This window comes from Centroberyx gerrardi, chromosome 3, assembly GCF_048128805.1.
Source record: "Centroberyx gerrardi isolate f3 chromosome 3, fCenGer3.hap1.cur.20231027, whole genome shotgun sequence".
Taxonomy (NCBI): Eukaryota; Metazoa; Chordata; class Actinopteri; order Beryciformes; family Berycidae; genus Centroberyx; species Centroberyx gerrardi.
In genome coordinates this window covers 27229176-27245541 of record NC_135999.1, presented here as the reverse complement: position 1 = coordinate 27245541, position 16366 = coordinate 27229176, and the positions used below count along the sequence as shown (strand labels likewise).

The 16366-nt window shown below is 41.9% G+C and overlaps 1 protein-coding gene across 1 annotated transcript in view; it reads right to left on the bottom strand.

The window, feature by feature from the left end:
- The window catches only part of LOC139923880 (voltage-dependent T-type calcium channel subunit alpha-1I), a 184472-nt gene that overhangs the window by 28138 nt on the left and 139968 nt on the right, over positions 1-16366 (bottom strand). The window contains exons 26-29 of the mRNA XM_078282664.1: positions 13830-13981; positions 12071-12180; positions 8274-8407; positions 4096-4166 (exon numbers count right to left, since the gene is read on the bottom strand). Coding sequence (XP_078138790.1) covers positions 4096-4166; positions 8274-8407; positions 12071-12180; positions 13830-13981 — 467 coding nt within the window. The remainder of the gene's footprint in view (positions 1-4095; positions 4167-8273; positions 8408-12070; positions 12181-13829; positions 13982-16366) is intronic.

The window sequence follows — 16366 nt, the reverse complement described above, 5'->3', positions numbered from 1 at the left end:
GATGCATCAGATTACAAAAAAAATACACACGAGACACAACCTTGTCTTTTTCAGCGCCATTAAGGCACGGCACCACAGGGGAAATGGCTGTTTTGGCTGGATTGGTCAATTTTGAGATAATACAATATTTTGCTTCTATCACTACTGTAGTTTATGGAAAACCAATCATCAAAAAAAGTATAAATAGTGAATTCATACATTTTTATGCCAGTTACATCAAGTACAGTTTATTAAAAAAAATGGGCATTTTTTCAAACTGACATACTCCCTGCATGCAAAACACTTTTTTAACTTGGAGATGTGACTACCAAATTTGACCTGATGTTTCTTAATAACAGCTGATAATTTAATTTAAAATGTCTATTTTATAGGGTATTTTACTTGAAAAAATAACAGTAACTCTAAGATTTTAGATGTAGAGTAGTCTGTAAATTATTCACCAAAATGAAAATTTTTAGGAGTCCCTCCTTAAATTATTAACTTTTTAGTTGGTCATCTGGGTGAAAAAGGAAAATGCTCTCTGACTTTATGTTCTAACTGATATGCAAATTCACAAGTTTTTGGCTGCATGAGCAATAGGCACAGCACCACCTAACCCTAACCGTACACTTAACCCTAACCCTAACCTAACCCTAACCCATACGGACACCTATATCTAATATGATAATAACAACATAAATAAGTCACAATACGAAAACTGTGTGTATCTGTGTCCATACTCAAAATTTCATTCTGACAGGATGAAAGAATTTTCCTTTTTTCTCTTGACTTGTGGTGCCTTGCATTAAGTGGCCAATTCCCCAGTTCAGTGGCCATGATTTAGTGTGTGTGTGTGTGTGTGTGCGTGCGTTTTGTATGCATGTACATGTGCACTTGTGTACATGCTGCCACCCGTAGCGACCCCCTAATAGCTTTATGGGTAATTTTGGTGTGTGCGTGGACCTGAGCCGAAAACAGCCTCCACCACCACAACAAGACCAAACAAAACCAATGAAGTCTGTCAGAGTGAGAGAGCAGGGCTGAAAAGAAAACAAGTAAAAGTGGATGAAAAGAGGGACTATTGATTTGAGGCACAATTGAAGTGGGGGAGATTTCTGTGACTGTAATTTCTGCTCAGTGTGTGTGCGTATGTGTGTTTATTTATGTGTTATTGCATGTGTGTATGTGTTTATGTGTGTGTGTGTGTGTGCCGTGTGTGTGCACAGGTTTTTCTACCCAAACAGCAGGGAAACAAAACCTGGTCCCTGAGGGCTCGAGCCGGGGCATTGACAAACCAGCAGAACAGAAAAAGAATCAACCTGTAGGCTGAGCACAGACTCACTCCATTAAAAATGTCTGTAATAAAGTGCCTTTTTTTAAAGGAGAGTGGGCAGTCCATATCCATTAGTATGTTTTTCAGTATTTCTTTACAGAACTGAAATAAGAGAACATCATGAAGTGGGTAAAAGGCAAACCGAGGCAGAACGGAGCCCAAAGTTGTTGATCTACCTAAACAGGCAGTGTGGCAGGATTACATGAATAGATCCAAATTTTCATCCAATTTTAACGCAACTTCTGAAATGTTGCAAAAACGAAAATGTGAATTAAATGCGTTTCCATGTGCTGCATTGAAGCCAATAAATCTACTTTCTGAACTGTATCAAAAAGTACACAAAAAAAAAACTTGAGTCTGAATGGATTGGCATTGGACAAGTTGCTGTTGTTCTTTGGTGTCAGCTAATGCTGGCCATATTTAATACTTTCAACTGAAAACCAAAACAAAGAAATGCACTTGGCAATATTGTAATGCACCAACTAATGGCCATTCAACCACAATGGGCACCTGATAGCTGGTATGACATGTCTGGGGCGCTGTAGTGGACAGATACTTGGCATTTCACAATGTCCAAAGCCACTTTTGAACTTGACAACAATTTGTCGGACTGCTCATCATTATTTACCCAACAAACACATTTCTACCACTATTTGGCCTGTCGCATAATTTCTTTATCAATAAAAACATTTTCTGCTTCAGGTGTAAGGTATTTAGGAGAGTGTATTGAATTTTTTCGATACATCATAATTATGTCATTGAATTGACAGAGGCAGATGGAGACAAAGTGAAACCCAGACAGACACAGAAATAAGTAAATTAAGCCTCAAAGACAAAAACAATTGTCGCTACGTCTATTTATTTGCCAAATGTGTTTCCGTTGCTATTTGTCACATAATTTCTCTATTGACAAAAACCTTCCACCTCGAGTGAGTGCAGAAATTTTTTTTTTTTTTTTTTTCAATATTGACGAAATTCAATAGAATTCTGCCATTTCAATTCACACCTTTCCATTTCGATACATCTTGATTTGCATAAAAATAATGTCGATGGAAATCCAGCCATTGAGGCAGTAGGAAGGCAGAGAGGGAGACAGAGCAGAGGGAGACATAAGAAAAGTGAGGGAGAGGGAAAGAAAGGAGAGAGGAAGGAGGCAGGAGGACAGAGGCACCCAGGTTTCAAACTGTGGGCCTGATGTCAAATTCCATGACTTTGCACAACTGGGTCGGAGCACTTCCACGACCTAAAAATGTGATTCCTCCCCGGTTTGTTTATGTTCAGCTCAGACAACTTCTAAACGGGTCAACAAGTCTGGTTTACTGGTTACAGTTGGACTTGCTGAGGAGAAAATTGGCTGAAAAACCAACTAATGCAATGAATGTATGAAACAAGTTGGAAAATACATTGTGGGTAAAAAGCAAACTGAGGAGGATTTTGGAGGAGGATCAAAATGAGAGTGAATCTGGAGTTTGCTGTCACACTTTGGCGAGTATTGAAGGAGAGGATGGAGATGAAGAGCAACGCCTGTTTTCTGTTGGACAGGTAGGAGCCGGTTAGCTTAGCTATCAGCTTTTCTACTACAAAGAAGCTAACTAACGATAGCTAGCAGCCAGCTCACGACACACACTCTGACCAGAACTCCAGTTACTCTGTATTAGAGTTCAGGACCGCTACTGTAGCCAGCTAGGCTTTTAGATATAAAAGGATTCAGCAGTGGTTTTGGTTGCCGGACACACCCACTGCCAGAAATGTCCCGAACATTCAGCTGTAAGAAAATCCAGGCAGAAGGCAGGCTCTCTGCAGACATGGGCCATAAGTAGTTTATGATGATTTTATGCTATTTCAAGGGGGAAAATCCTGCTCAGTATGCATTTTCCTTTACCAGAAAATACATTTCCGGTAAAGTGACCCATTTGTAAAATTCCCTGTTATTCCCTGACTTATCCCCAGATAATTTACCAAACTCCCCCTTTTCCCTGGCTGGGATACACCTCTAAAAGATTCCATGATATTCCAGAAATGCCAGGACCAGTGGGAACCCAGCGCAGGCGGGAGCGTTTAACCACCGAAAAGTCTTCTTGTACCAAGGGAGGAAAACTTTTAAGCTGCTCTTGGCTCACGCACAGCAGAGGGAATAAAAAACTGTTAAGTTAATGCCAGAAAGGTCTTGATTTCCCCTGAATAAATCAGAGGAACTTTGGAAAGTTATCAAGGTGCTGTAGCGTCGGGGGCAACATTAGTCATAACCCCACTTCCTGGAAGTCATAACTCTCAGGGAGCTTCTATCGACGTCGGTCGTTTATCATTCCACAACTGTTAATTAACTCCTGGGTGTCCTTGTGATAAGCAGAGGGAGGCTGGTGCTGTGTGTGTGTGTGTGTGTGAGAGAGAGAGAGAGAGAGAGAGAGAGAGAAATAGGGAGAGGGAGTTTGTGTCTCTCTCACACACTCCTGGGTGATAATCTGAGGGAGGCTGGTGTGTGTGTGCCTGCTGGTTTGTGTGGAGACTGAGGTACATTGTGGTTGATAATTTACTCGAAAAGGTGCACTAGAGTGAATTTGAGAATGACCTGAGTGTGTGTGTGTGTGTGTGTGTGTGGGTGAGAGAGTAAGAGAAAGAGAGGTGTGTATCAGACAGAAAAAGCAAGGGAAGATACTTGAATTTGTGTGTGTATCTGTGTATGTGTGGATTTGCTTGCGTGTGGCTTGCAGGGAGAGAGATACTTCTGTGTGTGTGTGCGTGTGTGTGTGTGTGTGTGTGTGTGTGTGTGTGTTCATACACACCTGAGGCAGAGCCTGGACCACTGTGTCTAGCAGAGCTCTCATCCCTGTTGCCATCTTCAACAACTTCAGCACTAGAGAGAGAGAGAAATCAGAGGGTGAAAGGACCATAGAGACCACAGGAGGAACTATCTCTGTGTGTGTGTGTGTGTGTGTGTGTGAGAGAGAGAGAAAAAAGACACAGAACTAGTGGGAGAAAGTGAAACAAAGGAGGGAGAAAGGGACACAAGACGGCATAGAGAGATAGAGAGAGAGCGACCATGCAAGAAAGATGAGAGGACAGAAAGACAGGAGCTAGGGAGAGAGAAGAAACGATCGATAGAGGGAATAGCTCCCCCACTCTCCATTAGAGACCCTATACAATTCCCAGCGGTCCAATTTCCGGTGGAGCATGGATGGAAAATGCCGCCTGTGAGACCGCGGCCATATTCTGATGGGAAACGACAGAGGCACGCAAAAAAGCCTCCTGGGAGTCGGACTCATCTTGGAGAGGGGGGGGGGGGGTTAGGGGGGGGGGGGGGGGGGGGGGTAACATGGGTAACCCAACTCGTTTTCTCCAAACTTCTGGACAACAGCGTTGCTTTGTCTGTACACTACCAATCAAAAGTTTGGACAAACCACATTTTTTTCTTTGTTTTTACCATTTTTCACATTTTAGAATAACAGTAAAGACATCAAAACTGTGAAATATCACAAATGGAATTATGCAGTGGCCACAAAAAGTGTCAAATCAAAACTATCTTATATTTTAGATTCTTTAAAGTAGCCGCCCTTTGCCTTGATGGAAAGGCAAAGGTTTTGGACAGAAATTCACACATAGGCATCAACTTCACTATTTATATTTGTATAAAAAAAAAAAAATTTTAAGCGTTTAAGCATAAGCCTTTAGATCAAAATGGCTTTGAAAGAGAATGAAAAACATAGTACATTCAATCAGGTGTGTCCAAACGTTTGACTGGTAGTGTAGATTGTTGTGCTCTTTCTCATAGCCGAAATATATAATTCAAGATTTCTTCCCTCGTTCCCACAGTTAGCAAGTTAGTTAACATTCACACAGAGCGGTAAAAACACTATGAGAGGAAAGGAGAGGAGAGGAAGGAGTAAAAATCGCGAACGGCCCTCACACCAACCATCAAATACCCACTTGCTTGTTAATTCCACCGGCTGCTGTTTAATTAGCATATTACCCATGGGTCCACTCAGCAGTCCCTGGGCAGTATTATGGAGGGCAGAGGGTGGTGGTAAGAGGGCGAGGATTAAGTGAGATTGATGTAATTAGCCTTTATCCTCCTCAGTGTGAAGTTAAGAGGAAGTAGTGCAGACCAGCGGGCCAGTTCTATAATTTTCTCTGAATAACAAGAACAGAGTAACGAGAAGAGATGAATATTAAAGGGAAAAGAGAGTGAAAGATAGAAATGGAGTACCGGCACTGTCTATTTTCAGGGGAAATAAAGTCAGTAACAGAGTGAATGTCTGAGCCAGATGTATGAGCCTGGTCTCCCAAAATTTTGGGAAATGAGCATGATGTCTCAAAATGCAACAAATACATGCTCTGTGCACGGAAAGTAAGATACATACGTTTTCCCACCATGCTCATCAAGTTTTGCCACTGTGAGTTAAAGGAATAGTTCACCCAAAAAATGAAAATTCTCTTCTCACCCTCATGCCAGGAGGTTGCCAGCAAAACTACGTAGCAGCCTTCTCCAAAACAACTGAAGTCATTGGAGTCTGGTTCTTTAGAGTTCCAAAAAAAGCAAACAAAAATACCATAAAATGACTCCATGCAGCTTGTGCAGCATAATCCAAGTCTTCTGAAGCCAAACGGTTGCACAGTGAGTGGAAAAGACTTGTATTTACACCATTATTTAGCGCAACTCTTTGCTACAGCCGTTGTTTTTGAAAGCGTTCACGATTGTGCGCACCCACACATTCACATGAATCTTCCACACTTCGGTGTTTACACTGCTATCCATAGATCTACATCACAGAAACATAGTAATGGTATAAATATAGCTCTTTTCCACTCACAGTGCGATCGTTTGGCTTCAGAAGACTCGGATGATGCTGCACAAGCTGTTTGGAGTAATTTTATGGTAATTTTTTGCTCTTTTTGGAACTCTAAAGAACTGGACCCCAATGTCTTTTTTGGAGAAGGCTGCTTCGAAGTTGTGCTGGCAACCTCCCTGTGTGTTATGTGAACACATTTCACCTGTATTTCAACTGGCATGAGGCTGAGTAGATAATGACTGAATTTTCATTTTTGGGTGAACTATTCTTTTAAGGTTTAATTTGCAGTGAAAATGTTTCTTATACCATGACCAAAACCTTACTCTAACCTTAACCAAATTATCCTTCTCCTAACCCAGGAGTGGACTGGGATAAAAATACGACGCTGGAAAATTGACCCAAACTTCCCCACTACAACTTTTTTTAGAATCTCTAAAATGAAGTTGGGATTTTATATATGGGGTGATACATTTTAATTCAAAATATAATGAAAAACGTCACTTTTATCATCAAGGTTTTCATTCTGTCTGCCCATAAACGTCATACTGTATCTCAACTCGGGGATCATAAGGGCTTTTCACACAGCACATGCTTAGCCTAGGGTTATCTTAAGCCCTTTTCACACAGACATTTAACTCCTAGCTATCTCTTAGCCTAGGGCTAAGGGCACACAGCATTCTTGTTAGCCCAGGGCTTACATGTCTGAATATTCTGTGATAATAAACAAAAACACTTGAGACTAGGAATGCCACAAATCATTGCTTTGCAACATTGTGAAGGAGAGGTTATTTGATTGGACAACACACAAGTGACACAAAGTCTTCTAACCCTTTTCACACAGCCAACAGATAATCCTGGTTTTAAAAAATTGTGTGGGGATAACCCTGAAAAGTCTGGGACAACCTGCTCTGGAGCAGGGCCAGCTGCCCTGGGCTAAAGTCGAGGTTATCCCACTGTGGAATTTGCCTGTGTGAAACATTTGTTAGCCCAGAGCTAAAACACAAGTTAGCCCAGGGCTAAGGAAGCATTTAGCCCTGGGATAAGTGCTGTGTTAAAAGCCCTATAGAAAATCCTGACTTTCCCTGTCATATTTACCCCCTTGTTTATGTTGTTCATGCTCACTCAACTCGTAATTCTGATATTTCTGACAGCAGCTTGAAGGATTTGAAGCATAATGTTTATTTGTTAGGTCGACTCGGTCGCAAATTTACGCAGAACACAATCAATCTGTCACTGTCAGCTCAGCGTATGAAAGGTAGAATGTGCCAGAGTAAAGTTGGCAGAGGGAGAATGATGATGACTCATGAGATGTGATGAACTTATGACCCACACACACGCACACACACACACACACACAGAACTACCAAACGGCATGGTACTTTTTTTCATTTTTTCAGATTAGTGCTGCTGGACTCAACGGCTCACAGGTCGACCAAATCTCCCGCTACTCCAGATGGCCAGTCCGCCACTTGGATTTATGTGTGTGACTAAGTCTCTGTGTTTGTGAGTGAATGTGTATGTGTGTGTGCAGGCCTGAGTGTGTATTCAAGCGCATGCAAATGTTGTGTGTGTACGCATGCATGCCATGTCTGCTTTTGCAATTGTGTGTGTGTGTGTGTGTGTGTGTAGCCCCTTTCACACATGCAGCCTGTTCCATAAATGTAACGGCACGCTGTCATGTGTGAAAAGGAGCCGGTGTCGAAATGCCAGTAAATCAGTTCTGCCAATTTCACCGCTCAAGACGTAACGTTACTAGTGAAGCTGCGTATCGACCGCGTGTGTGAACGATGCCGTAACATTTGGGTAACGCAGAAGCATAACGTCAGGACGCTCTGTCGTCGAACTGTAGGAGGGAAATACAAACCACTAGACAAGAGGCTGTAGCTTTACATTTTTGATTAAAATTTGAATTGGACAGACGAAATAAGAGTTTAGCCCGCAGTGTTTTCAAGCTGCAGTGATGCCGGCGGTTAAATGTGATTTCTGGGAAATGACAACAATGGAATTGCCAGTATTGCCAGTATTGTGTGAATGGCAGCATTACGTTAAAAAGCGGAAAGCTGTGTCTTGTGTGAACAACAGAAACTTCTGTCTTTACTGGAAAAACTAAAACAGCAATTTTACGGGTTTTATGTGTGAAAGGGGCTTGTGTGTGTGAGTGTGTGTGTGTGTACCTCGTGCTATCCTGAGCACCCTCATGATCCTAATGATGGTTGGGTTGATGGGGAGGGAGGCGTTGATCTCAATCTCCTCCAGGGTGATGCCCATCACTGACAGCAGCACAATGGCCAGGTCCAACTGGTTCCACCTACACACACACACACACACACACACACACAAACACACAATGACTTTCAAATCTACTAGTATCTCTAGGATTTGGCCAAAGGGAAAACAGTCCATAGAGAAGAGTCGACACAAATTAGGAGCCTTAGGATGCTTTGTAGGTCTGTTTGTAGTTCAGAAGTGCATGGCAGCGCATGTCAAGGTCCATGATATGTCAATTCTTCAGTGAATATAAATAATTTTCTGTATCCACTTTATACATAATCATTTGCATGATACTCCCACAACTTACTTGGCAGGAGAACGGATAACAGCCCACCACTTCCGCTCCTGTCATGAATATTTATGAGAATACTGGTTGAACAATTATAATACTGTGCAGAGCAGCCTCTTAAACATTGGTATTCTAATGTCGTAAATCTTGGGAGGAACATCAAGGAGCGCGAAGAGGCGTGGTTTTGTAACTTATCTGAATGTTATGAATGTTATAATGATTCCCTATTGCTCTTTTCATTCTGCACCTAACCCAGGACTAACTGATCCAACCTGACAAAGCAAGGGTGCAAATCATGTGTTCCAGTGTTCTTACTTCCACCGATATGGATATTTGAAGGTTGATTTGAAGGCTGAAGATGTTGTGACGATATTCAAAGTTTAAAATTCATGCCAAACATTTCAGTTATTCAGTGTTTCACGCAGAATTTTCTTCTTGGCAGGATTGGAAAGCCTCTGAAACAGCATTTAAAGTCCCCATGAAATGAACTCCCATTACTTTTAATTCCTGGAAAACACTGTATAAATAAATATAAATTCATAAATATAGATTCCAACCAATAAAACCATCAGATTTTTGAACAATCCCACCCTTCCACACCCCTCCCATCAAATGAAATTGCCTTTCTCTCTCTGACTCCTGACTTTTGAATGATCTCTCACTCCACTCAAATCCAGGAAGTAAAGATACCATTTCATGGGGTCTTTAAACTATCATGTGACACTAAAACTCTCAATTGAAATTCACACTAATGATTTATTTAACCTTTATTTTACCAGCTTGTCTCATTGAGATGCAATCTCTTTTCAAGAGAGATTCTTTAGGGTTAGCAGCTCTTTAAGGCAGGGAGACCCACTGTACCTATTCAGCGGTAGGGGACACGAGCTGATATCCAATATTTAATACAGTAAAAGGCCAAAATCAGACAAATATATCAGTCTGACCCCACTTACAAGATGAAAAACTCAAAATAAAACAACTGTCAGTCTATTTAGTGATTAAGGGTGCAGCAAACCTACATTTTCTTTGCACTTCAGAGAGCTACGCATGGGACACCCATACTCTTCTCAGTCTGCATTCTTAGGTAATCTAGGATCATTTGAATTCTAGGCTAAGCAGTCTCTCAGCCGTGGGCTAACACTGCACAGTAGAAAATTTTAAAGTAGGCTAACCCCCGATTTCACCAAGCCCAGGGCTCTATTCTTACTCACAAACAGGGTGAGAAATAAAACTGTAGAACTGTAGACTAAATTCTTCAGTGCAGTTTGAAAAAGTGTCCAAACGAGCCTCGGTCAAACTTTCATCCAAGGCGGGGTCTGTAACCCTCGGCTAATACGGACAGTTAGTTTGAAAAGCACTTACGCTTCCTTAAATACACACTCTCCATATTTTTTTTTGTATCTAGCAAAGTTTCTTTAATTTTGAACTCCATTTCCTGCCAAATCACTGCCTGGGGTATGTTCTTCCACAGTTAATGTGTCCCGTCCTAGATAATATCTCAGTACCAGAGGAGCGGGATGGGCGTACACCAGGCTCAGAGGGTGTAAACAGTCAAAAACGGGGTCGCCTCACAGAGCGAGGGCTTTCCGAAAAAGATACTGGGGCGAAAGACAGAGGGAAAGAGAGACGGAGAAACAGAGAAATAAATTCAGAAGGACAGAAGTAATATAAAGACAGAGAGAGACAGAGAAGAAGAGACAGAGACAGATATATATAGAGAGAGACAGGCAAAGAGCATTAAATTAGGTCGGAAGGAATAATTTTGGGAAGAAGGGGGAGGAAGAAATAACCAACAGCGATTTCCTCCAGCACAAGCCAAAATGCTTCATGGATCAGAAGCTGCAATGTTAAAATCTGCATACTAGAATATCTCAAATACAGAATATTCACCATCACTATTGCAACTGCTCCACAGGCTGATATCCATGGCTGAGTACCAACACACACTCCAGACTGATAAGGTGTTGGCCATGATGCAATAGATTTTCAAGTCTATTGAAATTCAAAGGAGTTGCTGAACACTCATAGCCTCAATGTAAGAGTACTTTAAAACCAATGTTTTAATAAATAATGTATTCTTCTTCAGGGTTGAAAGTGGATGAAAGGCGCACATAGTATTTCAGGCTGTACATAATAAAACCGATGTTTCAACATGAAGCGTCTTTAAGTAATGTCTTTGCCAGTGATGCTTGGCATGGAAGTGTCTCAGGGATAGTGTGCAACCAGGATCAAGACATTATATCTGTCAAAATGTTGGTTTAATAAATTCAAATTGCTCACAGTATAGCCATCATTACTGTTATCACAGATCCAAATGCTTTCAGAATCAAATCATTTAAAGCTGCACTAGGCAAGATTTTTATGTAAAAATACATCCATCCAATCAGCCTTAAGTAGGGCTGCTATACAGAGAAGAGTGTAATTGAGACACCGTCGATTTTTTCATTTGCCCAAATGAAATTCTGGTGTAGGGTATGAACACAAGAAATGACAAAATGAAACTAAAGAACAAAATATAAAACTGTCTCCTAAACAGCAGCGAGCGCTCCACACCAGAAGCATTCACCCACGTTAGATCTTTTGCCTTTCTTCCTTTGGTTTCCTTTGGTATAAAGCATCACAGACCGGCCTGGTTGGTGAACATGAGTGTGATGTGTGCAGTTTACTGACCTCACTGCACAGGATTTCTGGGTATTGAAGTTGAAACATTTTAAAACAGTTACCTGTCGCTGCCATTTGGAGCTGCCAGTCAGAACAAATCAAGAGTCCAGTATCAATTTAATATCTTAAAGAAAACTAAATATCTAGGACTTTTCAATGCAATATGGTTTTAATAGGATAAAAACTTGGTAAGAGCATCATGAGTTTGATTTCTATAATCAGTTTCAACTTCAATAAAATCAATCATTCCATACAAATTCAGAAAACTAAAATTCAGTTGTCTGCTGGAACAAATCTCATCACTTTCAATCTCAGTCAAAGTCATTTACACAAACAGAAGATCTTTTGTCAAGACTTTAGAAACCTTTTCAAGTCATCAAAGTACAAGTTAAAGTCAAGTCCCAAGTCACCAGAACCCAAGTCAAGTCAAGTCTCACATGTTCTCTTCATGCATCAAATCAAGTCTCAAGCAATTCAAATTTAAGAGAAGCTTTAATTCTCCAAGCTGAATAAATGGTCCTATATGGTTCAATAGGTAGAGCAAGGCACTAACACTGCCACAGTTAGAGGTTCCATTCCCACCCATACTCAAAATGTAAGCACTCCTGGTACTCTAAGGCATTTTGGAGAAAGGAATCCACCAAAAGACATGTTAAATGTACAGGGATTTGTACAGTACAACCCTACTACAGCTTCATACACCTGACCACAACAGACTGCGTACTCTCTCTGTTACAGCTGGTACTGTACCTGTCCTTGAAGAAGCGTCGGAAGCCGAAGGCCACCAGCTTCAGAGAGGCCTCAATCACAAAGGTGGAGGTGAAGAAGTAGTTGCAGTACTTCAGTGCAGTTTCCAGAGACTGAGAGAGAGAGAGAGAGAGAGAGAGAGAGAGAGAGAGAGAGAGAGAGAGAGAGAGAGGGAAGTTAATTTCCTTTGTTTCTATCCCTAATCATAACAATAACCAACAAATGCTGCTGAGTCATTGTTTGTTGTACCGCAATTCATGGCCTAAGCATTTCTGCATTGTTTTGATAAATTGATTTGACAATACTGTTTATCTTTTGACTGTTTACATTAATAAAACAACTTGTATATGAACAGAGAGAGAGAGAGAGAGAGAGAGAGAGAGAGAGAGAGAGAGAGAGAGAGAGAGAGAGGAAAAGAGAGAAGCAGACAGCAATGCCAAAGAGACCAACCAAAGAGAGAGAGAGAAGGAAAGGGAGAGAGTTGTTGTTGAACTGTGTCTGCTTTGGCCATGTGCAAAAAGTTATCTTGCCAATGAATCTCTTTTAATAGAAGTGAAGTTAATTGAGAAAGACGGCTAAATTAGGTCAGACTCTTGGGGGAAGAATGAACAGATTTTTTCTAGCACACTGGAATTAATGAATCAGATAGAAATGGGCTACATGAATCAAATAATCAAAAGCTGTGTTGTTCAAAAACATACAGTTAAGTTTTTAGAAGAGTGCAAAAACGCAGCGTTTCCATTGCAAACTGAGAAAAACACACCGGCTTCAGGACAAAAAACAGGATCTTAAGGATGAAGAGAGAAATATATATAATATACATGTTTCTTTATACAAGTTTTATATATAGTAGCAGTATATAGTAGCTGCTGTTATCCCATCTCAGTTCTAATAGTTTCTTGACCTCAAGGCATATTATAGCTTTATGGTATCCATCCATGTTGTTAGTCCATCTATAGAATCTGAAAAAACTGAACAGCTCAAGACATAAGGAAACAAAGGCCTACATGGGCATTGAACGTTTCTTTTGATACATTTGGCCACTGAATTGCACAGTTAGATAGTTTCTTGTCAAATTGTTGGAGTTAATCCTCAGTGGGCGGAGCCAAAGAGCCCAAGTAGCTAACTCAAATTTAAATGGCAAAAAAGATCTCTGCTCAAAATGTAAAAAAAAAATATATATATATATATACATGGCAGTGACATCTTTTCTTATTAATTTGTGACCATGGCATTCATGGCCTTGGAAGGTCAGCAGGCTAGCTAACTAACTAACATAACTTAGTATGGCTAGATTGCATTTTTTCAGTTAGTAGGCGCGATAGGCTTCATAATATGAGCTTCCTCCTCTCTTACTGCTTGCCTTTTTCACTGGGCTTCAGTCTAACGTTACTTAGCCAGAAAAACTGTGGTTCTTTGGCTCTGTCCATTGAGGTTTAACTCAACCAATGAGATTATTTCTGCCTCCAGAGCAGCTCTGCCTCCAATAAATATTTGTAGAACTAAAACTTCAATCTGCCAGATCGCTTGTCTTCCACCATGTGGCAGTCTGTTTTGGTTGTTGGTCATTGCTGCTGATTCACAGCAGGCAGGTCGCCAGCCTTCTGCCGGGAGTTCCCACTTTAAAATAAGCGCACACTCTGCCCAGACGGTATGTCACCGCCCAATCAGGAGATCTTAAACAAGTGTGTTCTGTCTTTCTCTGTCTGACACCCACAGCCCGACCCTCCCTCCCTCTCTCCATGACAGGAGGTGCGGTCACCTGTGGCTGGCTGTAGTGCTCCAGAGACATGGTGATGACGTTGATGCAGATGATGAAGGTGATAACCAGGTCCAGGTAGTGGCTGGTGCACAGAGCGTGGATAGCCAGGCGCGCCCGACCGTACGACGCGTAGTATGGCATCTTCTGGGCCTCTGGAGAGAGAGCGAGGGTGGGAGGGGAGGGGTGGAGGGAGAGAGAGAAGAGGCGGGAGGTGAAGGAGGTGAGGAGAGAGGGAGGAGACGTGAAGAAGGAGGAAACGATGGAGGTAAGACAGGCAATGAGGGAGTAAAGAAAGAGTTAAGGGAGGGTGGGAAGGTGAGGATGGGAGAGTAGGGGGGAAAGGAGAGGTGGAAGAGGAGAGAAGAAAGGAGATGAAAAAGAAAGGGGAGGAAAGGAGGAAGAAAGTGAAAGACGAATGGGAGAACGAAGGGAGAGAGGAAGGACGTTGGAGGGAGGGATGAAGAGGAGGGAGAAGAGATGTGGAAAGAGGGATCCATAGAGGCAGAAAGGGAGGGGGAGAGAGGATAGATGTGGAGGGGGAAGGAGGAGGGGATGAAGGGAGGGAGGAAAGTATAGAAGGAGGGAGAGAGGGGAAAAGAGAAGGAGAGAGAGGGGGGGAAATGAATACAGGGAGGTGGAAAGGATGGACAATGGGGAAAAAGAGAGGAAAGAAAAATTAGATGAGAGTGCGATATGGGAGAAGGGGAGGATGGGGAGAGAAAAATGAAAAGAGAAAGATGATGGATAGATGAGAAAAGAGAAAGAGGAGAGTAGAGAGATGGGGGATAGGATAGCAAGACAGCAGAATAGAAAATGGAAAGCGACCGAACAAATGGAGAAAGCCAGAGAGGAAGATAAAAGTGTAAGTTAATATGAAGAGAAGAAGAAGGCTGATAATAATCCTTCTCTTTAGAGAGAGAGGTTAAATAGTTTCAAATCAGCTGACATAATGACCAGGTCATATCATCAAGTGGGTGTAATACTACATATCTGATTTAAATTCCTGGACACGTGCCATTTGGATTTTACCCAGGAAGATCTATGGCAAAAAGATTCAGTTTTACCCAGACTGGTCTTTCCAAAGCTCCAAGTCAAGTATTAACTCAGTTTAACTTATTTCTTTACACTGAACAACATGCAGGATTGTATTTGATTCCAGAATGTTAGACATCCACTTGTGAAAAAATAAATAATTACTAGATTTGTCATTCAAAATCTCAATAAAATCAAATATAATATATTCTGGCAACCATTGATTTAAGATAATCTACTATTTAAAAAAGCACCATAATTTGTTTTAAGTTTGCACTAGTGGTAATTTTCCAAGAGTGTCATGTTTTTCAATGTTTTCTCTCTCTCTCTCTCTCTCTCTCTCTCTCTTTCTCTCTCTCTCTCTCTCTCTCTCTCTCTCACACACACACACACACACACACACACACACACACACATACACACACACACACACACACACACACACACACACACTTCCTCTTCCTCTCTTTCAATCATTTTATCTTTGCTGATTTTGTTCTCCACTTCCTCTGTCTTAATTAATTTCCCTCCCTCCCTCTCTCCCTATCCCTCTTGAGACTATTCTGTTTTTCCAATATGACTCCACCTATCCATCTATCCATCCATCTATCCATCCCTCCCTCCTATCTGCACTTGCTCTCCTCCTCTTCTCCTCCCAAGAGGTTTTTGCCTCCATGTTTCCTCCTCTCTCCCGCCTATCCTCATCTCCCCTGACTCTCTCTATCCCTCCCTCCCTCTCTTCTCTTTTCTTTTCTCCTCATATTCCACCTACTCCCTATATCCCACCCCTCCTCTCCTCCCTCTCCCCTCTTGTCTTCTTTTACATCTCCTCTTCTTCTACATGCGCCTCTGCCATGCATCCTCCCTGTGATTCACATCCTGACCAACCCATCCTTCTTCTTCTCCTCCTCCCCTCCATTTAATTTCTATTCCATCTTCCCCCACTCCTTCACTCCTCTTCTTCTGTAATGATTATAATACTCCCTAAGCTAACAAGATGCAATGCATCTGTAGCATTTTTCTCCTCCTCCTCCTCCTCCTTCCTCCCCTTTTCATCCCCCTCTCCTCCCTGTCTCCCTGTCTCTAGCCCCCCTTCTCTTTTCCACAAGTTTCTCACATTAAATCTCTTTGTGCTTGACCTCCTCCTCAAACAATTCTTTCCTTTCCTCCCCTTTTCCCCTTCCTCCTCTACATGTCCTCCTCCCTTTCTCCTCCTTGTGCTTTGCCTCCTCCCAACCTTCTCCCTATTCTTTCTTCTCCTTCTCCAAGCACCTCCATTGTTTCTCCTGCTTCTGCCTCCTACTCCAAACCTCCCTTCCTGTTTTCATCCCATTCCTCACGCTCCTCTTACTCCTCCTCTTCTTCTCCACGCATCTCTATAATTTCTCCTCCTTGTGCCTCTTCCTCCTTTCATCACACCCTCCATTCTCCTTCCTCTTCCTCCTCATCTTCTCCATGCATCTCTATCATCTCTCTTCCCCGTACTTCACCTCCTCCACCCTTCC